Source organism: Macrotis lagotis, chromosome 1 (genome assembly GCF_037893015.1).
Source record: "Macrotis lagotis isolate mMagLag1 chromosome 1, bilby.v1.9.chrom.fasta, whole genome shotgun sequence".
Taxonomy (NCBI): domain Eukaryota; kingdom Metazoa; phylum Chordata; class Mammalia; order Peramelemorphia; family Peramelidae; genus Macrotis; species Macrotis lagotis.
Genome location: NC_133658.1, coordinates 208199952 through 208222801, shown reverse-complemented (window position 1 = coordinate 208222801; position 22850 = coordinate 208199952). Strand labels below are relative to the sequence as shown.

Sequence of the window (22850 nt, the reverse complement as noted above, 5' to 3'; positions counted from 1 at the left end):
CAAAGTTTCAGACATACTGGGCACTTAAAAAACTTATTTGTTGATCGATTGCTTTTACTGTGCTCTCTACTGACATATTTAGACACATGACATGATAAATGTAAGCATTCTTAATTATAAGGAGTGCATTTGTTCCTTGGATTGAACTTATGATCATAACAGGGAACTCCAGTAAAGAAATTACCTCTGTCCAGACCAATCAGTAACAGCTCCACATTTCACATTTTTAAGAGTTTCCAGGTTCATTGAGAGTTTGAATGACATAGAGAGAGGACCTTAAATCAGGTCTTCCTAAACTCAGATGGACTATTTCATGAATATGTGCGCATAGTTGACAATGATGATGATAACTGGAGTTATCATCATCATCAAATGCAAAACTCTTTACATTTGTTATGTCATTTGATCCACACAACAACCCTATGGGGTTTATTCTCCATTTTACAAATGAAGAAACTGAAATTGAGACAAATGACTTGCCTGTGAAGAGGTCAGGGTTAGTAATTGTCTGAAATAGGGTTCACATTCAGATCTATAACTTTAATTCCTATATTAAATTCACTGCATGATAAATAGATGCATGAATGGATGGATAGATAAATAAATAGATAGGTACATATATACACATATATATGCATATACAATCAAATTAATATGTACTCATACATAATCTTAGTTATACATATTATTCATGTATACACAGAACAGGCATGCATAATACATATTACATGCATTATATGTTCATGTGATAGGTCGCATGTTAACATTAGCAAACATTTATTATGTACATTTAATGATCCAAATACTTTGGTAGTAGCTAGGGATATAAAAACAAATAAAATAGATCTTGCCTTTTAACTTAAATCACTTACATTCAATGGATATAAAATAAATGTGTCTAATTTGTATACTATATATATTAATAATTGTAAATATCAGAATATTTAATATAAATACAATGTATATCAGCTAATTGGGGGAGGCATTGTTAGTAGCTGAAGTCATCAGGGGAATTCCATTTCCTATTTAAAAAGCAGCATTTGAACTGAGAGTGGAACCAAGATGATGAGTAAAGACAGTAACTCATGATTTCTCCTAAATTCTTCTACAAACAACTTGTAGGTAATGCTTCAAATCAAAATTCTGGTGTGGTAGAATCAACAAAAGATTGCAGTCAACACTTTTCCATCCCAAGACAAATTAGGTCACCATTAAAAGAAGTCTCACCGGAATGATGGTAAGACCTGAAGTTCAGTGCAGGGCCCTTGCAAGTCAAACAACAGGTCTGTTGCTGTCATCAACAGCAACATCTTCAGAAACTCTTAGCCTTTAGAAGGAGTGAGCGTTGAGGTTAGATAACTGGTCAAGAGGAGATTATAAGGGGAACCTTTACAGGCACTGGGTGCAAGACCCAGAGGAAGACTATTTTCATTTTTGCATGTTTGATACATCTGGTATAGAGGATAGTTTTATATTTGAAACCATAATAATCTGAGTTTAAATCTTGCCTTTGGTATTTCTAGTTATGAGACTATGAACAAGTCCCTTATTGAAGGTTTTGCTGAAATTCATTTCTTTCACTATAAAAAAGAAGATAATAGCCATAATAGTGACATCTCACTAAAAATGGCATTTATTTCATTTTCTATTCTCAATTTAAAGGGTAGATGTTTAACCTTTGAGATACATTTTTTAAAAAGTATGTCTATATATCCCATGTAAAAGAAGAGCCATAGGAAACAGGAGCCCTAATCATAGTTCCAGAGAGTAGAAGAAAGCTTCTTGTCCCTCACAGATTAGAGTGTAGGCAAGGATATTGGTGATCACACCTTGGAAGACCAAAAAATTTACAGACTCTAAGAACTAGTTCTACAAATAAGTAACATGAAAAACCTGAAACTTGGGAGAGTGCCCCCTATACCCAGTGACAGAGTCAAACTTTAATAAAAAACTAAAAATCAAGAAATGGGAGCTGGGAAAATGAGTAACCATAACAACAACAACAACAAAAAGAATCTGACCATAGAAAATTACTATGGGGACAGGAAAGATCAAGACACAATTTCAGAAGACAAGGAAGTCAAAACAGTGAAATTGAAAGCCTCAAAGAAAAATGTGATTTGGACACAAATCCAGAGAAAATTCCTGGAAAAGCATAAAAAGGATTTTCATAATCAAATAAAAGAAGTAAATGCAAAATTGGGAAAAGAAATGAGAGTTTTACAAGAAAATTATGAAAAGAGTCAATATCTTGGTAATCGAGGAACAAAAAAATGTTGAATAGTATACAACAGAGCTAACCAAATGTTGGTTAGTTGGTTGGTTCTTGTCCTTTATTGAATAAGACTTAAATGATATCACTATGTGACAGACAAGTTACAGTGTGTCCAATACTTTCATTGATCAAATCAATGTGAGCTTGAAATGGTCTACCATAGATCTTTTGATTTACTTCAATTCTGCTTTGTTCATAGAGCATCGGTTTCTCTCATGAGAGCACACCATGCTGTGTGGTCTCCTGTAGACGATCAATTGCAAAGTTCTTGAGAGACCTTTGGAGCTTCCTTGTATTGCTTTTCCTGATCCCACCATGACACACTGGTTTTGTGGTGAGCATACATTTGATTTTTGTGGCTAGCTCATCGAAGTTGTGCCCTCTGTAATAACATTTGAATTCTTGACAGGTTAGCTCTGGAAAGAACCTCAGTACCTGGTATTTTATCCTTTCAGATGATATTCAAAATTCTTGCTAAGACAAGTTCAGTGGAAATTATTTCAGTTTCCTAGAATGGTGTTGGTTTCACAGGCATACATCAACTAGTTGTTTCAGCTTGGTAGTCAGGTAGTCTATCCCACACTTTCTTTCACAGCTTCATAAATACTGACCTAGTCCTTACAATATCAGTGTGTACCTCCCTGGAAACTGCCAAAGAAGGGAAGAGCCAGGATGGCAGAGTGAAGTCAGTGATTTGCCCAAACTCTCCCCCAAACTGCTTCAAACACCTTTAAATAATGACTCTAACCAAAAAGACCAAGTGAAACAATTTCCCAGTCCATGAAAATTTGGAAGTTCTAGAATAAGGCTCTACCACAACTGAGTGTGAAGTAAGAGTAGGGCAGCATGACTCCCCAGACCAAACCAGTCCCAGCGTTCCAGAACAGGAAGCAGGGCTACTGGGTCAGTAACAGTGATAGCGGTTTCCAGATCTCTCAGCCCAGGGATTGCCAAGGACAACTTGAAAGATTAGTAGGAAATCTGTTACACTAGGTGTCTCAGCAATACTGACCCAATCCCAGCAGACCAGTAGCAGACCTTGGGAGCCACTGAATCTGCAAAGATAGCAGGCTTCTGGAGCTCGAAGTCCATGAACAGTAAGGGATTAGAAAGCAATTACAGGGATTTCTTTGTTATCCCTGAGGCAGGACTCTATTGTTTTGCCCATACTCAGAATTCCTGGGTTCCAGTACCAGGAAAAAGGAGCTGAAGTACAATAGAGATTACTGGTGCAAAGACCTCCTCGGATTTCCAGGGCAAAAAAATGAGTGCATGTGGTCATGCATAGGCCAAGAGAGTAGTCATGACCTATCATAAGATCTTGAAATAATTAAAAACTTGCTGGTCCCTAGAAAACAGGTCTCTGAAAATAGCTGAAAAAGAGTCCAAAAACTTGGGATAATACACCTTTCACCTGGAAGCAGATCCCTATCTTAATACAGTTGAAATCGAGTCATAGGCTTGGAAAAAGAGCAAGCAGCAGAAGAAAAAAATCTGACTATAGACAGTTTCTATGGTCATATGAAAGATCAAACTACACACTCAGAAGAAGATAACAAAGACAAAACTTCTACATCCAAAGCCTTTAAGAAAAACATGAATTGGGCTAAGACTATGGAAGAGCTCAGAAAGGGGTTTTGAAAATAAAGAAAGGAAGATAGAGGAAAAACTGGAAAGAGAAATGAGAGTGATGTGGGAAAATCAAGAAAATTAAGTCAGCAGCTTGGTGAAAAGAGACACACAAAAAATGGTGAAGAAAATAATATCTTAAAAACCAGCCTGGGCCATATGGAAAAAGAGGTCCAAAAAGCCAATGTGAAAAAGAATGCCTTAAAAAAGCGGAATTGGCTAAATGGAAAAGGAGATACAAAAGCTCACTGAATTAAATAATATCTTAAAATATAAATGGAGCAAAAGGACGTCATGATTTTGTGAAAAATCAAGAAACAATAAAACAAAACCAAAAGACTGAAAAGTTAGAAGAAAATGTGAAATATCTCACTGGAAAAACAACCAACCTGGAAAATGGATCCAGAAAAAATCATTTAAAAATTTTTGAACTACCTTAAAGTCAGGACCAGAAAAAGAATATAGACATCATTTTTCAAGAAATTAACAAAGAAAACTGCCCTGATATTCTAGAAGCAGAAGTTAAAATAGAAATTGAAAGAATCCACTGATCACATCCTGAAAGAGATCCCAAAATTATAACTGCCAAGAAACTATAGTCAAATTTCAGAGCTCTCAAGTCAAGGAGAAAATGTTGCAAGAAACCAGAAAGAAATAATTTAACTATCAAGGAAACACAGTCAAGATAGCACAAGATTTAGCAGCTTCCACATTAAGGGACCAAAGGGCTTGGAATATGATAATCCAAGGGCAAAAAGCTTGAATTAACTAACCAGCAAAACTGAACATATTCCCTTTTAGGGAGAAAGGTAGACATTCAATGAAACAGGGAACCTTCAAATTTTCCTGATAAAATGACCAGAGCTATTTAAATAAAAGATTCAAGTGAAACATAAAAAAGGTAAACAAAAAAAGCAAATCATAAGGGACTTGATGTTGAACTGCTTATAATCTAATACGAGAAGATAATACTAATAATTCATATGAACTTTCTCCCTTATGAGAGGAGTTAGGAGCATATATAGACAAAGCACAAGTGGGAGTTGAATTTGACGGGGTGACACATTAAAAAGATGGAATTAATGGGTGAGAAAAGAATGTACTCAAAGAAAGGGAGAGGGGAGGTAGCATAGGGTAAATTATTTCACATAAAAGAGAAAAGAAAAAACTTTTTCAGTGAAGTTGAAGAGTGGGGGGTTGTGAGTGAGCCTTATTCTCATCAAAATAGGCTCAGTGAAAGAATAACATACACATGATGTAGGATGATTAGCTATGAATGATTTATCTTTTCTCATCAATGCTGTGACCCAAGAGAAGTCTGAAGGACTTATGATGGAGAATACTATCCTTGCCAAAGACAGAGTTGATGGTGTCAGAATACAGTTTAAAGAATGCTTTTTTTTTTACTTTTTTTCTCGAGGTTTCTCTTTTGGGAGGGGAGGTTATGTTTACTTTTACAACATGATTATTGTGGTAATATTTTTCATGACTATATATTTTAATCTATATCAAATGACTATACCCAATTTCCCAATTGGAGGAGGGTAAAGGATTGAGTGGTAGAAAAGGAGCGAATTCAGAATTCAAGGTTCTGGAAGTGAATGTTGAAAACTTGGTTTTGCATGTAAGCAGGAAAAAAAGAAAAGAAAAGAAAAGAAAAAGAATGTATACTGCACAAAGGTAAGAGTATTATCCAAAGTATTCAAAACTTCTCAATTTGCTGTAACCAATGGTACCACATTTGAATGGTGTGGTGCTGGCTGATGGAGTTCCTATGTTTTGGTATTAAATGTTAAGCCAAAATAAGCACAAAAAGCAGAGAATTGATCCATACTATGTTGCATCTCAGTTTCAGAGGTTGCATTGAGTACACAATCATCTGCAAACAGAAAATCATGCACCATTAAAATGAATGCATTAAATTGGGAAACAATTTTTACATCTAGTATATCTGACAAAGGACTCACTTCTAAGTATATAGAAAGCTGAGTCAAATTTATAAGAAAACACATCATTCCATAATTGAAAAATGGTCAAAAGATATGGAAAGGCAATTCTCAGATGAAGAAATTAAAGTTATCTATAGTCATATGAAAAAATGTTCTAAATCATTTTTGATTAGGGAAATGAAAATTAAAACAGCTCTGAGGTTCTACCTCACACCTGTCAGATTGACCAATATGACTTAAAAGGAAAATGATCAATGTTGGATGGGATGTGGGGAAAACAGGACCCTAATGCTTTGTTGATGGAGTTGTAAACTAATCCAACCTTTCTGGAGAGCTATTTGGAATTATGCCCAAAGAGCAATAAAACTGTACATACCCTTTGATAGAACAATACAACTACAAAGTCTGTATCCCAAAAAGAGCATGAAGAAGAAGAAAAGACCCATTTATACAAAAATATTTATTTTCAACTCTTTTTGTTGTGGCAAAGAATTAGAAATTGAGGGGATGCACATCAATTGGGGAATAGCTGAACAGGCTGTGGGATATAAATGTGTTGGAGTACTATTATTCTGTGAGAAATCATGGCTACACAGACTTCAGAAAGCCTGGAGAGATTTACATCAATTGATGCTGATCAAAGTGATCAGAACTAGGAGAACACTGCACATTAAAAGCAACAGTATATTTATGTTCAACTCTTTTCTCAACTGTACAATGTGCAAAGACTATTCTAAACAATTCTGATGAAAAATATCATCCACATCCAGAAAAAGAACTGTGGATCCTGAATACAGATCAAAACATTATTTTCCATTTTTAGAATTTTTTTATATTTCATTTTTTCTGCCTTTAGTTTTTTTCCCTTTTGTTCCAATTCCTCTTTCAAAACAGTAATGTGGAAATATGTTTAACATAATTGTACATGAATAAACCATATCAGATTATTCACTGTCAAGGGAATGGAACAGAGAAGGTAGGAAAGGAGAAAAGTGACATTCAAAATCTCACCAAAAAATCAAAGTTGAAAATTCTCTTTACATGTAATTGGAAAAAAATAATTTAAAATAATTTTTAAAAACCTTGTTTTCCACTCCATTTTTGTAGAGTACACTGAGTTTTCACTTTTTTGTGACATTTCTTCATAGAAGAGTTGATCTGCTATTTTTTATTTCCTGATTAAAGCATACAAATTGAAAAACAAAATAGCATTAAGTAGTTTTACTCTACAATGAGCCTAAACAGTCATTCTCTATGGTGTGCTTTGAGCTACAAGATTTATGAAAGTAAGCAATAGAAGTTGGGGGTTGGAGTAGTAGGGTCATTCACCTCTGAGGAAACCTCACCTCTTCCACTGGGTTGATCTCAAATGGTCTCATATTTTCCACCTGTAAAATGGCAATAATAATTCTGTCATCCCTTCCCTCCCCAGAGATAATAATACAATTACTAGAAAGCAATCAGATCATAGGTATCTCTAGCATTTAATATCTAGCTTGGATAAGAGAATTTATTTAAGAGAACAAATCAGTTACATTAGAGACTTCTCCCATTTTCGAATCAAAGTTAATAAAACTATTTAAAAAATACTCAACAAGTAATTTCTGTCCAAACATTTGAGTGCAACAAATATCTTTCAAACAGAAAAAGAACATTTGGTATGTACATTTGGAGGTCTATTGAAGTAAAATGATTTTTTAAAATAATATGCTACTATATACTAACAAATAGATATTTATATTTTTCTCTCATATATACATATATTAATATATAAGTATATTTTGTTCAAAAATTTTAATATAGAGTACAGAATAAAATAGCTTAATCAGATAATATATATTTTAAAAAGCTAAGATGATATTTTACCATACTTTGTTCTATAAAGGATGTCTAAGACTGCCCTGTGGAATGTAAGTTCCTTGAGGCTATTCTATGTCTATTTTTGTATTCCTAGCAATAGGTCAAAGTTTGGAATATAATAGGGACTTACATCTTATTTGTTGATTGTTTAAATTGTGTTCTCTTGCAGCACATTTAAACACATGATATGATAGATTGTTTGAACCTAAATATAAGGCATTGCCTTGTTTCTTGGATTGGACCTATGATAAAATCAGTGAACTTCAGTAAAGAAATGACCTCTGCCAAAACCAATCAGTAACTCCTATACATTATTATTCTCAAAAGTGCTGCCTGGCTCATTGAGAGGTTGAATGACATAAGAAAGGACCTAAACTCAGGTCTTCCTGAAACTATACTTGGCCTTCTAACTGCTATAACATACCACCCCATGAATATGTACACATGCATGATGATGATGATGATAATGATGATAAAATTAGAATATATGTAGCGCATTAAATCTGCAAAGATCTTTAAATGTGTTATCTCATTTGTTCCTCACAATAACCATGTGAGACCAATTATTCTCTACTTTACAAATGAAGAAACTAAGGCTGAAACAAGTGACTAGTCTGTGAAGAGGACACAATTAGTGTCTGAAGCAGGGTTCACATTCAGAGCTACATAAATTCACCAGTCTATCCATTGTATGATGGATAGATTGATAGATAGCTATAGACAGATTAGAAAGACAGATATACACAAATATATACAAACATATATTAGTCATATGTACATTTATAATACCTATTTTAAATGTGTTATACATGTACATGCATATATGTATGTGTCCATAATGCATGCATAAGATGGACTACCCATTTAAATTAGCAAGGATTTATTATGTACATCCTATTGTGTCACATGCTGTGATAGTTGCTAGGCACATAAAAACTTAAAATAGATCTTGCTCTTACCTTAAATATTTAATTCAGTAAATATAAAATGTATATGACTAACAAACACATGTACGCACACATATGTGTATATGTGTGTGTGTGTGTGTGTATAATATATATATATATATATCAGAATATACAATAGATACAAGGAAGTCCCTACGTACAAAGAAGCATTTGAACTGAGATTTGGAGAAAGTGGAGTCAAAATGAAGAGTAAATAAATAATTCATCTGATTTCTCCCAAATTTTCCTTCAAACAACTTTTAAGTAATGCCTCAAATCAAATTCTGGGGTGGGAGAACCAACAAAAGGAAACAATTTTCCAAACCAAGGAAAGTCAGGCAGGCAGCATAAAAGATGTCTCACCATGAAGAAGGTCAGATCTGAAGGGCAGCACAATGCAGGTCCCAGAGCTAGCCAGCAGTAGTCCTTGTAGATGGTCGTATCAGCAACAGTAGCAACATCGGGAGCATTTAACCCCCAGAAGGAGTGGGGTGAAGGTTAGCTAATCAGTCTGAAGGAGTTTGGAGGGATCCTTTACTGGCACTGACTGCAAGACCCTGTGGGAGACTATTTTCATTTTTGCATGTTTGATACCTCTGGTATAGAGGATAGATTGTTATACTTTAAGTCATAATGACCTAAATTCAAATACTGCTTTTGATGTTTCATACCTATGAGACTATGAGCAACTCCCTTACTGAAGGCCCTTCTAAAATTCATTTCTTTCACTATAAGAAGAGGATAATATTAACCTAAATAATTGAAAATGTTAGTTAAGGGACAATTAGGTGGCCCAGGGGATAGCACTGACCCTGAAGTCAGGGGAACCCAAGTTCAAATTCGGCCTCAGACACTTACTAATTACTTGGCTGTATGACCTTGGGCAAGTCACTTAACCCCTTTGTTTAATCTTAGAAATCTCTTCAAAAAGAAAAAAGGTCTATGCCCATATATCCTAAGGGAAAGAGGAGTACTAGTTCTTGTAGTCACAGGGGACAGGGAGCCTGGTCACAGTTCCAGGGAGAAAAAATAAGTTTGTGGTCACTCACATATCAGAATGCAGTCCAGGAGATAAGTGACCACAACTTGGAAGAACCCAAAACTTACAGAATCTCAGAACGAGCTAAACAAACAATAGCATAAAAAAAATCTGAAACTTAAGACAGTACCCCTAATATCCAGAACAGAGCTAAACTTTAACATAAAGTTAAAAGTCAAGAAATAATCTGGGGAAATGAGCAAATAACACAACAAAAAGAACCTAATCCTAGAAAGTTACTATGATGAAAAGAAAGATTAAGACACAATTTCAGAAAACAATGAAATCATGGCAGTGAAATGCAAAGCCTCAAAGAAAAAATGGATTTGGACAAAAGTCCAAAGAGAATTCCTGGAAGAGCACAAGAGGGATTTTCAAAATCAATTAAGAGAGGTAAATGGAAAATTGAGAAAAGAAATCAGAGTAAAACAAGAAAATTATGAAAAGAGAGTCAATAGCTTGGTAATAGAGGCACAAAGAATATTGAAGAAAATAGTATCTTACAAAAAAAAAAAAACTTTGCCAAATGATTGTTTAGTTGGTTGGGTTTTGTCCTTTATTGAAGAAGACCTAAGGACATCACATGTTAGAGACAATTACAGTGCATCTGACTGTGGTTGATCAGACCAATATAAGCTCAGAATGCTCTACTCCAGGTCAGGCACAAATGATCCATGTGAACAACTGAAATGTGTACTCTAAACTTACACATCTCTTGTTTTTCTTGAGCTGATTCAGTTCTGCAATAGAGCACAGAACCTTCTCTGATGAGGTCACACCATGCAGGTCCATCCTGTGCCAGTGTCTCTCATATTGCAAATCAGTTCCAAAGTTCTTAAGAAAGATCTTCAGTGCCTGCCCTGTTTGAGTTCTCCATAAAACTATCTTTTTTGACAAGCTACAACAAAGCCAGTCCATCAAAGTTGGGCTTTCTGAAGTAACATTTGAAAGCTTGGCAGTTTAGCTCTAGAAAATCTCAGCATCTGGTATCTTATCCTTCCTGGTGATTTTCAGAAATCTTTCTAAAGTAATTTAAATGGAAGCAATTTACTTTCCTGGCATGGCTCTGGAAGACTGTCCAGGTTTCACAGGAATACAACTAGGTCAGCTCAGTTTGGTAGTCAGCCTAATAATGCCTCTTCTGTCCCACACTTTCTTTCAGTCTCCCAAATACTAAGTTAGCTCTGGCAAAGTGTATCAAACTCCCTATAAAGTATACTGTCAATATGAGTGAACTTATCCACAGTATTCAAAACTTTTCTAATTACTAGAATCAATGGTACCACATATAGATGGTGTGGTGCTAGCTGATGTAGCCCTTGTATTTTCATGGTATTAAATGTTAGGCCAAAATTAGCACAAGCAACAAAAAAACTGTTCCATACTTTGTTGCATCTCAGCTTCAGAGGCTGCACTGGGTGTACAATCAACTAAAAATACAAAATCATCTACCAATACTTCCTGCACTTCCAACTAAGTTTCTAGACTTCTACTTGAAGGATTTACCAGTAGTGAGGGAGCTGATCCTGTTACCATATTCGTTCTCAGTAAATGTGTTTGATAAATATGGCTGAAAACATTATAATAAAAAGATAGGAGCAAGAACACAGTTGTGTTTCACTCCATTGGTGACCCAGAAATCACAAGAGCATTGTCCACTGTCAAGAGCCCAGACAAGCATAAAATTGACATACAATATTGATCAACTTCTCTGCATAATGAAATTTTGACATAATTTTCCATAAACCCTAGAGACTGACAATATCAAAGGCCTTGGTAAGATCTATAAATATTGTTTACAGACTTCTGTTCTGCTCCGGGAATTTTTCTGAGCAGTAAACACCATACTGACTGTTTATCTACCCATTCTGAAGCCACACTAACTCTCAGGTAGATGATCATCTTCCAAGTAAAAGATAAGTCTAATAAAGAGGATGCTAGGAAGAATTTTATCAGCAATGACTAAGAGAGAAACACTCCTGTAATTATCACAGGGTAATCTATTCCCTTTACCTTTTATAAAGATGAACAATGGAACCATCCTTGAATTCCTGGGGATAAGTTCTTTATGCCATATAATCTGGAAAATTTCAGTCAGCTATGAACAACAAATTCTTGAACCTTGTACATCTCAGCTGGAATATATTCAGCACCAGATGCTTTGCCACATGAAAGGAGCCTGATGGCATTCAAAACCTCTTCTTCAGTTGGAACTTCAGTGAGCTATAAATTGACTTTAACTTATGTCAATGATTGATGACAGTCTGTTAAGAACACTATGGAAGTGTTCAGTTCGACTCTTTAGGATCACGTCCCTATAACTAATCAATGTGGCTCCATCAAGCTCTAAGTAGTTAAGATGTACCATGTGTTTTTGGTTCATAAGTGGTCTTCAGGTCATCATAAAAGTACTGTTTTACGACTAACTGAATAGAACTGAATTTCATCTGTCTTCTTAGTGTGTCAAGAATCCTGCATAACTCTAAGCTTCACCTGTACCTTACTTTCAGTGGAATTAAATGCTGCCTTCTTAGAAATGGATGCGCTATTCTGCTAGTAAACCATGTGGAGTTCTAATTTTTCATTTAGTAGCTTATGTATTTCCCCATAACTTTCCTCAAAATAGTCATGATGTTTTTGAGTAGTCTCCATGCCAGCAGCAAACAATTCCCTCTCAGAGAAGCATTCATCTCTTGACATTAATATCTCTAGTAGTCATTTTACCTTGGAGCTGCTACTTCAGTTGAATATGAATATTTACCTACAAGAGGATGAATCTGTGATCAGTCCAACACTCTGCACCACACATTGCCTTCATCACTCACACATTCTATCTGTTTCTTTTCCTTAAAATTACATAGTCTATTAGATGCCAATGTCTGCTATCAGGATGTATCCAGGAAATTTTATTTCATTTAGGTAAATGTTTCATGAGAAGCACAAATGTTCATTTACTACTGTAAATGACCATTAACTAAAACTATTGGGAGGAACTCTATTCTTCCCACAATCTCCCCGCCATGTCTGGTAGTCTGAGTCTGCTCTATCATTAAAGTCACCAAGCATAATAAACTTTTCTTCTTTTGATACAATGATATGGGTCTCCAGATCTTCATAAACATTTTCCTTGAAACCATAAGGGATCATCAAGGTGGGAGCATAGACAATGAAGGTAGTTTGGAATTTTCCTGCAAGTGGCAATCTCATTATCATGATCCTGTCATTTATTCATTTTGCTAGGTATATAAGCTTATTAACTAGATTAGTTTTGATTGCAAAACCTACCCCATGCTTCATGGTTCTCCCCCTCATTGTGGGCATTCCAGAAAAATGTGTTTCCTGCTCCAACTTAAGTAAACTGACCTTTATTTTCCATCCTTCTTTCACTCACAGATATTATTTGGATGGGATACCAGTTGAATTTTCTTGCAATCAGAGCTATTTGTCTTTCAGGTCTATTGTATCTTTTGTTGAATATGAATGTGTGTGCACTGATGGTGAATGGAATCATCTTTGAAGACTTTTTGTATATTTTTTTTGTTTCAACCACAGTTGGATCTGTTTGGTAAGCACACAGTTTCTAGCCCACTTTCCACACCAGGAGGTGAGCAGAGCAACTCTTAAAAACATGCTAAGACACACAGGGAACTGCTGAATCCACTGCGACTTCTAGTAAGGAAACAACTCTCTGACCTGAGCCACCTCTGAAGAGGGTTGTGACTACAACTTCCACTATATACACATCTTCTGTTTTGCCACTTGTCTCTGACCATAGGACTTTATAGGAAAATAGTATGGATGATGTTGTTTCATTCATGTGTGAATTGGAATTAAGGGAGGCAGAATTACACAATAGTTGACCTCATACTTCTAGAGGTCATCACAATCCATTGGCAAGACTGAGTGAAGATAACTGGTGATGGCTCTAAATGCAATGGATGACCTTGGCTTTTTCAGTGTCTAACCAAGCCCTAAGTGCTCCACAATACCTGCCTCAGCTGCCATCATGGTCAGTGGAACAAAATGTTCTCATCCACTCATTCCCACAGTGGAAGTCTTCAAATGCTTGAGGTAGACACCCACCCTAAATCACTGATAGGTTTGAAACTCCCTTTGGGTTTTCATCTATCTGGTTTAGCCCATATGCTGAAATGCTATACCAGGGTAGTCACAGATGAGAGTTTGATGACTTATGTGACCATCAGAGATGAAAAGCAGTCCTGAAAAGGACTCAGCAGTCCTCACAACAGAAGTATGAGACTTTCTTGAACTCACCCTATACACTAAATTTTACCAAATGGCAAAAGAAACACAAAGATCAACTTAACAGAACTCCCTTAAAAAAGCAGAATTAGGGGTCAGCTTGGTGGCACCACCTAGTAGATAGAACACCACCCCTGGTGGCAGAAGGACTGAGTCCAAATTTGACCTCAGTCACTTAATACTTACTTAGCAGTGTGTCCTTGGGCAAGTCACTTAATCCCATTGCCTTGCCCCCCCCAAAAAAAGTAGAATTGGCCATGTGGAAAAAGAAGCCCAAAATTCACTAAAAAAAACTCTCTAAAAAAATTAAATTGGACAAATGGAAAAGGAGGTATAAAAGATCACTTGAAGAAAACAATTCTATATTAAAATTGAGCAAGTAGAAGATAATGACTTCATGAGATATCAAGAAACACTAAAAAAACCCTATACACCAAGATAAGCTCACAATAGATACATGTTTAGGCATAAAGGTTGATACCAGAAACCAATTAAAAGCATAAGGAATAGTTTTCTGTAAGTTCTATGAAGAGGTAAAGATTTTCTGACCAAACAAGAAAAACTATATAATACAAAAATGGATAATTTTGATTACATTAAATTAAAAAGGTTTTGCAAAAATAAAGCCAAATTAGAGGGAATGCAGAAGGCTAGGAAATAATTTTTACAGTTTCCATTTCTAATAATACATTTTCTAATAAAATGTAAAGAGAAGTGAGTCAATTTATAAGAATACAAGTCATTCCCCAATTGATAAATGGTCAAAGGATGTAGATAGTTTTCAGATGAAGAAATTAAAGCTATCTTAATCATATAAATATACTCAATCATTATTGATTAGAGAAATGAAAATTAAAACAACTCTGAGGTACCACTTCAAAGCTATTAGATTGACCAAAATGACTATAAAGGAAAATGCTCAGTTGGAGGAGATATGGGAAAAACTGGGACATTCATTCACTATTGATGTAATTGTGAACTGATCCAACCATTCTGGAGAGGAATTTGGAACTATGCCCAAAGGGCAATAAAGCTTTGCATACTCTTTGTTCCACTAGTACAACAACTATAAGGTCTGTATCCTCAAGAGAGCATGGAGAATGGGAAAAAACACATATGTTCAAAAATATTGCAGCCTTTTTTTAATAATGGCAAAGAATTAGAGATTGAGGGAGTTCTCCACCAACTGGGCAATGGCTGAGCAAATTATGGTATATGGATGTGATGGAATACTATTATTCTGTGAGAAATCATGAGTGGATCAACTACAGCAAAGTCTGGAAAGACTTGCATGAACTGCTTCTGAATGAAGTGAACAGAACGAAGAGAACAATTATATATTAACAGCAACATTCTGTGATAATCAACTATGACATACTTAAATTTTCTCAGCAGTACAATGATCAAAGACAATTCTAAAACATTTGTAATGAAAAATGATATCCACATCAAGAGAAAGAAGTATGAATTCTGAATGTAGATGAAGGTATACTATTTTCATAGTAATTCTTTTTCTTTATTTTTTGTCCTGATTCTTCTTTCACTACATGACTAAGATGGAAATATATTTAACGTAGTTTGACATAAATAACATATCAGATTACTTGCTGTCAAGGGAAGGGAAAGAAAAATGTGGAACTCAAAATCTCACAAAAAATGAATGTTGAAAATTATTTTGCATGAAATTGGAAAAAATAAAAATAAAATACTTGATTTCTCCAATTTTGCATAGTATACTGAGCTTTTGCTTTTTTTATAGCATTTCTTCACATAAGGATTAATCTACTTTTATTTCCTGGTTAAAACATACATTGTAAACAAAATGGCATTAAGTAAGCTTTATTAATCCAATTAATTAGTCTAAACTGTCATTCTCTGAGATCTGTGTTGAGATACAAGATTTATGGTAGAGAGTAGGAGAAGTTTGGGTTTGGGGTAGGGAGTCATTCACCTCTGAGGAAATCTCACCTCCTCCACTGGCTCGATCTCAAATGACCTCATATTTCCCACCTGTAAAATGACAATAATAATTTTGTCATCCCTTCCCCTCCCAGAGACAATACAAGGATTAACTAATTAATACAAAGCACTCTCCCTCTAGTCAGATTATAGGTATCTAATATCTAATAATAGCTAATCTAATAATAAGAGGATTTCTTTTTGAAAACAAATAAGTGATTTCTCTCATTTTTCTGAGTCTTTCTTCAAATCAAAATAACAAAACTGTTTAGAAAAGACTCACCAAGTAATTTCTGTCCAAGCATTTGAGTGCACCAAGCATCTTTGGAACAGAAATAAAACATGTGCATGTACATTTGGAGAACTATCAACAAAAAAGTAAAATGATTTTAAAAAGATATTAATAGTTATTAGTTATAGTTATTCAGAATAGATCTGAATAATTCTCTATTTATGGAAAATATAATTTTGTTCAATATGTTAATGTATAGTACAGAATAAAATAGTTTAAACAAGTAATGTATTATTAAAGTTAATATAATATTTTAACATATTCTTCTCTGCAAAAATGTCTAAAACTACCCCATGGAATGTTAGTTCCTTGAGGGCAAAGACCATTCTATGTATAACTATGTATTCTCAGCATTAACACAAAGCTTAATATAAACTTTAAACTTAAAACATTGATTTGATTATTTTTATTGTTCTCTCTCCTAACATATTTAGACACACAACAGGATAGATTTGTGGGTATCTAAATATAAAGTGTTACACATTTTGCATTCTCAAAAGAGTTGTCTAGTTCATTGAGATACACAGACAACCCTGAACTCAGGTTTCTCTAAATCCAAACTTGGTCTTCTGTCTCCTATGACATAATATTGCATGAATATATACACATAGATGATGATGATGATGATGATGATAACTAGAATATATCTGGAAATTTAAGTTTTCAAAGCTCTTTTTATGTATCTCATTTAATCCTTACAAAACCCCTTTGAAGTCAATTATCCATTTTACAAATGAAGAAACTGAAGCTGAAATAAGTGACTTGCCTATGTCTAGGTCACAATTAGAAAGTGTCTGAAACAGGGTTCACATTCAGATCTTTCAGGTCCTTGTCACTTCACTTGTCTATCCACTGTATGATGAATAGATAGCTATGGGATGGGATGGGATGGGATGGGATGGGATGGGATGGGATGGGATGGGATGGGATGGGATGGGATGGGATGATGTTTTTAGCCATAGGGGAAACAGGGGCCCTTGGCACAGTTCCAGGGACAAGAAGAAAACTTGTGATCACCCATAGACCAGGAGGGCAGGAGATCAATGGCCACACCTTGGAAGACCCCAAATTTACAGACTTTCAGAACTAGTACTGAAAAGAGGAGCATGAAAAACCTGAAACTTGGGACAGTTCTCCCTTTCCCTGGAAACAGAGTCCAATTTTAACACAGAGTCAAAAGTCATGAAATAGGATGGGAAAATTAGCAAACAAAATTAGCAAGAAAAGAGCCTGACCATAGAAAGAGCATAATGATGACAGGGAAGATCAAGATACAGTTTCTGAATACAATGAAGTCAAAACAGTGAAATGCAAAGCTCAAAAAGCATTTCTGAAACAACTCAAAAAGAATTTTCAAAATCAATAAGAGAGGTAGAAAGAAAATTAGGAAAAGATACAAGAATGTTATTGCTAGAGAAACAATATCTTGGTAATAAAGGCACAGAAAATAACACTTTAAAACTTTAAAAATAAAACTTGAAAAATACTTGAAAAATAGAATTTTCCATTGGTAAAAAAAGGCACCAAAATTCACTGAAGATAATTCAAAAAATAGATTTGGTCAAATGGGAAAAGAAAACTACTCTCTAAAAAAATAGAACCGGCCATATGGGAAAAGAGATATAAAAGATCAATGAAGAAAATAATTCCTTAAAAATTAGAATTGAGCAAGTGAAAATAATGACTCCATGAGATATCCAGAAATAAAACACCCTAAACACCTAAAGATAAGGTCAAAATGGGTATTTTATTGAGACATAAAGGGTGATACCATAAGTCGATTAGGAGAGTAAGGAATAGTTTGCCTGTTGGCTCTATGGAAAGGGAAGATTTTACAACCAAATAAGAGATGGAGAACATTACAAATTGCAAAATTGATCATTTTCATCATATTAAATTTAAAAGGTTTTGCATTAAAAACTAAAGTAGTTGAGGAATAGAAGGAAAGCAGAAAGCTAGGAGATAATTTTTACATCCAGTGTTTCTGACAAGGGCCTCATTTCTAAAAAATATAGAGAACTGAGTCCAATTTATAAGAACACAAATCATTCCCCAATTGATAAACAGTCAAAAGGTATGAAAAGGTAATATTCAGATGAAGAAATTAAAACTATGTGAAATCATATAAAAATGCTCTAAATCACTATTGATTAGTGAAATTAAAATTAACTCACACCTATCAGGTTGGTCAATAAGAAAAAAAGGAAAATGTTCAATTTTGGAGGGGATGTGGGAAAACTGAAACACTTATGCACTGTTGTAATTGTGAAGTGATCAAACCATTCTGGAGAGGAACGTGGAACTATGCCCAAAGGGCAATAAAACTGTGCATACTCCTTGATTAAGCAATGCAATTATAATATCTCTCAAAGAAAGAATGAAAAAGAGAAAAAGATCCACTTGTAAAAAATATTTAAAGCAGCTCTTTTTATTTTGGCAAAGAACTAGAAATTGAGGGGATGCCCATCAATAACTGAACAAATTGTGATATATGAATGTATTGGAGTACTGTTGTTTTTGTAAGAAATCTGTGGGTAGACTTCAGAAAAGCCCAGGAAGACATGCATGAACTGATTCTAAGTGAAATGAGCAGAATCCATTAACAGTAATATTGTATAATGATCAACTATGATAGACAGATCTTTTCAGCAGGACAGTGATCAGAGACAATTCTAAAAGACTTGTGATGGAAAAATACCATCTCTATCCAGAGAAAGAACTATGGAGTCTGAATGCAGACTAAGGCATAGCATTTTCAATTTTTAAGTTTGTTTTTATGTTTTATGTTTTTTCCCTTTCATGATTTTTTCTCTTTTGTTACAATTCTTCTTTCACAACATATTATATATGTATAACCTCTATCAGGATTATATGCTGTCAAGAGAATGTGGAGGGAAGACAGTAAAGGAGAAAAAACACGAACTCAAAATCTCACCAAAAAAAATGAATGTTGAAAACTATTTTTACATATAATTGGATAAAAAAAATAATAAAATTTGACTTCTACATTTTTGCATAGGTACACTGAACTTTCACTCTTTTTTTAGAATTTCTTCTTATAAGGGCTGATCTCCTACTTATATTTCCCAGTTAAAGCATACATTGTAAACAAAATTGCATGAAGTGAGGCTTATTGACCAATTAATCTCAACAATCATTCTCTGTTATCTGTTTTGAGGTACAAGATTGATGAGAGTAAGCAAAAAAGTTAGGGGGTGGGGTAGGAGGTCGATCACTTCTGAGGAAACCTTACCTCTTCCAGTGGCTCGATCTCAAATGGCCTTATATTTCCCACCTATAAAATGATAATAATAATAATTCTGTAATTCCTTCCCTCCCTGAGATAATACTGAGGTAATTACTAGAAGGCACTTTAACTCGTGTCAGATTATAGTATCTCAAGCATCTAATATCTAACTTTGGATAAGAGAATGTCTTTATGAGAACACAGAATGTTAAAGTGAAGACTTTTTCCCATTTCTTTGAGTTGTTCTTCAAATCAAAGCCATCAAACTGTTTAGAAAGACTCACCAAGTAATTTCTGTCTAAGCATTTTATTGCAATAAGCATCTTTAAAACAGAAATAAAACAGGTAGCTTGTATATTGACAAAAAGTAAAATTATTTTTAAGATATTAATCTTAGATTACTTATTAGATAACAATAGAATATATATTAATACGTTTCTAGATGTTTATAGAATAGCATAATTTGATCAATATATTAATGTATAGAATAGATTAAGCATGTAATAATAAAGCTAAAATAATATTTTCACATTCTGCCTGGTCCATGCTAGATATGTAAAAACGTATTTGTTGATTTATTCTTTTTCTTGTGCTCTCTACTAACATATTCAGACACATGACATGACAGATGTAAATCTAAATATAAGGTGTGCATTTGTTTCTTGGATTGAACCTATGATCATACAAGGGAACTCCAGTAAAGAAAAGACCTCTTCTAAGACCAATCAGTAACTGCACTACATTTTGCATTCTTAAGAGTTACCTGGCTCTTTTGAGAGATTGAATGACTTAAAGGACCTGAAGTCAGATCTTCCTAAATCTAAACTTGGCCCTCTGTCTATGGCATACTATATCATGAATAAGAACACATATATGAAGATGATTGATGATAAGGATGAGGGTGAGGATGATGATGATTTAAGATTTGCAAAGCTCTGTATATGTATTATTTTATTTAATCCTCACAAAAACTGAGTGAGGTCAATTATTATCCATTTTGGAAACAAAGAATTTGAGGCTAAGACAAGTGACTTATCTATGTCCAAGTCACAATTAGTATCTGAAACAGCTATAAAACTTCAAAGTTCAATAGTCTATTCATGGTATGATAGATAGATGGATAAAGTGATAGATGACAAGCAGATATATATATATATGCAAATATAAACATATTTCTCCTATATATGCACAAATGTACATAATATCTATTTATATGTATTACACATGTATGTAGATATGCATGTGTGTATTAAACAGACATTATGATGGAATACACATTTATATCAACAAGTATTTATTATGTGCATCCTATGTACCACATACTATGGCACTTGCTAGGAATATAAAAACATAAAACAGATCTTGCTCTTACCTTAAATAGCTTACATTCAATGGATATAAAATGTATGTGTCTAACAGGCACATTAGATATAGACAGGTATGTATGTATGTACGTACATTTCTATATTAATATAAATAAATATCAGAATATAAAAATAGATAGAATGAATATCAGCTAATTGGGAGAAGCACTGATAATAGCTGAAGCCATCAGGAAAGTCTCTAGATACAAAGAAGCATTTGAACTGAAATTTGGAGAAAGTAAAGCCAAGATGAAGAATAAAGAAGAATTCAACTGATTTCTTTCAAATGCCCCCTATTAAAAACTTTTAAGAAATGCCTCAAATCAAATTCCAGAGTGGGAAAAACAACAAAAGGCTGCGATTAAATAATTTTCCATCCCACAATAAATTAGGAAGTTGAGTATATAAGATTTCTCACCAGGGGAATGGTCAGACCCGAGGTGAATTGTTGCCCAAGAGCCAGCCAACAGGAGATCTGCAAGGTGGTTACATGAGCAACAATAGCAAGTTCAGGAGTTTAATCCCAAAAGGAGAGAGGGTGGGGTTTGGATAATTGATCCAAAGGAGATAGGAGGGGATCTTTTACTGGCACTGGGTGCAAGACCCTGTGGTATTTTCATTTTTTGCATGTTTCATATCTCTGGCTTAGAAGAGTTTTATATTTGAAAAGGAAGTCAACATCTTGATAAAAAGAGGCACAAAAACCACTAAAGAAAGAACTCCTTTAAAAAGCAGAATTGGTCAAATGGGAAAAGAAAACTACTTTCTCAAAAATAGAATTGGTCAAATGGAAAAAAAGCATAAAAGATCACTGAAGAAAATAATTCCTTAAAAATTAGAACTGAGGGGCAGCTAGGTGGCACAGTGGATAAAGCACCGGCCCTGGAGTCAGGAGTACCTGGTTCAAATGCGGTCTCAGACACTTAATAATTACCTAGCTGTGTGGCCTTGGGCAAGCCACTTAACCCCATTTGCCTTTCAAAAATCTAAAAAAACAATAGAATTGAGCAAGTGGGAGATAATGATTCCATGAAACACCAGAAAATAATAAAAAATCCTAAATACCAAGATAAGATTGAAATGAATACATGATTGAAACATAAAGGGTGATACCATAAACCATTTAAGTAAGTAAGAAATAATTTTCCTGTCAGTTCTATGGAGAGGGGAAGAATTTATGACTAAGCAAGATACAGAACATTATAAAATGCAAAATGGATAATTTTTATTACATTAAATTAAAAAGTTTTGCCCAAAACAACACCAAAGCAATGAGGAATAAAAGGAAAGCAGGATTTAATTTTTACAGTCAAGTGTTTCTGACAAAGGTCTAGTTTCTAAAATATATAAACAACTGAGTTCAATTTATAAGAATACAAGTTAGTCCCCCAGTTGATAAAAGGTCAAAGGATATGAACAGGTAATTTTCAGATGAAGAAAAATTTAAAGTCACATGAAAAAAAATGCTCTAAATCACTACAGATTAGAGAAATTAAAATGACAACAAATCTGGTATACCACCACAAACCTATCAGATTGGCCAGTATGAAAGAAAAGGGATATGATAATGTTGAAATGGATGTGGGAAACTGGGACACTGTTGGTAAACTTGTGATCTGATCCAACCATTCTGAAGAGAAATTTGGAACTATGCTCAAAGGGCAATAAAAGTATGCATACAACTACAAGGTCTATATTCCAGAGGGAGTATGAAAAAGGAGAAAAGCTCCTCATTACAAAAAATATATAGCAGCTCTTTTTGTAGTGTCAAACATTTGGAAATTGAGGGGATGCCTATCAACTGGGGAATGGCTAAACACCTTGTGGTATATGAACATAATGAAATACTATTGTGCTATAAGAAATGATGAGCAGATAGATTCCAGAAAAACCTGGAAAGACTTACATGAACTGATATTGAATGAAGTGAAAAGAACCAGACCATTGTAACAATGAAGTGATCAGTCAGGACAACGTTGTATACAGTAAGAATAACATTGTTTGATGATCAATTATGAAAACTTTT

The 22850-nt window shown here is 34.4% G+C and overlaps 1 protein-coding gene across 13 annotated transcripts in view; it reads right to left on the bottom strand.

Moving 5' to 3' along the window:
- DCDC2C (doublecortin domain containing 2C) overlaps nucleotides 1-22850 on the bottom strand; it is a 229963-nt gene that overhangs the window by 106863 nt on the left and 100250 nt on the right. For 9 of the 13 annotated variants that reach the window (XR_012473397.1, XR_012473396.1, XR_012473404.1 and 6 more), the window contains 2 exons: nucleotides 15931-15972; nucleotides 7200-7241 (listed from right to left, as the gene is read on the bottom strand). The exons of 2 other annotated variants lie outside the window; for them this stretch is intronic. Coding sequence is in view for 3 of the 11 variants with exons in the window: in XM_074209599.1 (XP_074065700.1) it covers nucleotides 7200-7241; nucleotides 15931-15972 (84 nt within the window). In the remaining 8 variants the exon portion in view is untranslated. The remainder of the gene's footprint in view (nucleotides 1-7199; nucleotides 7242-15930; nucleotides 15973-22850) is intronic. 2 more of the 13 variants (XR_012473399.1, XR_012473398.1) reach the window with 2 other exon arrangements.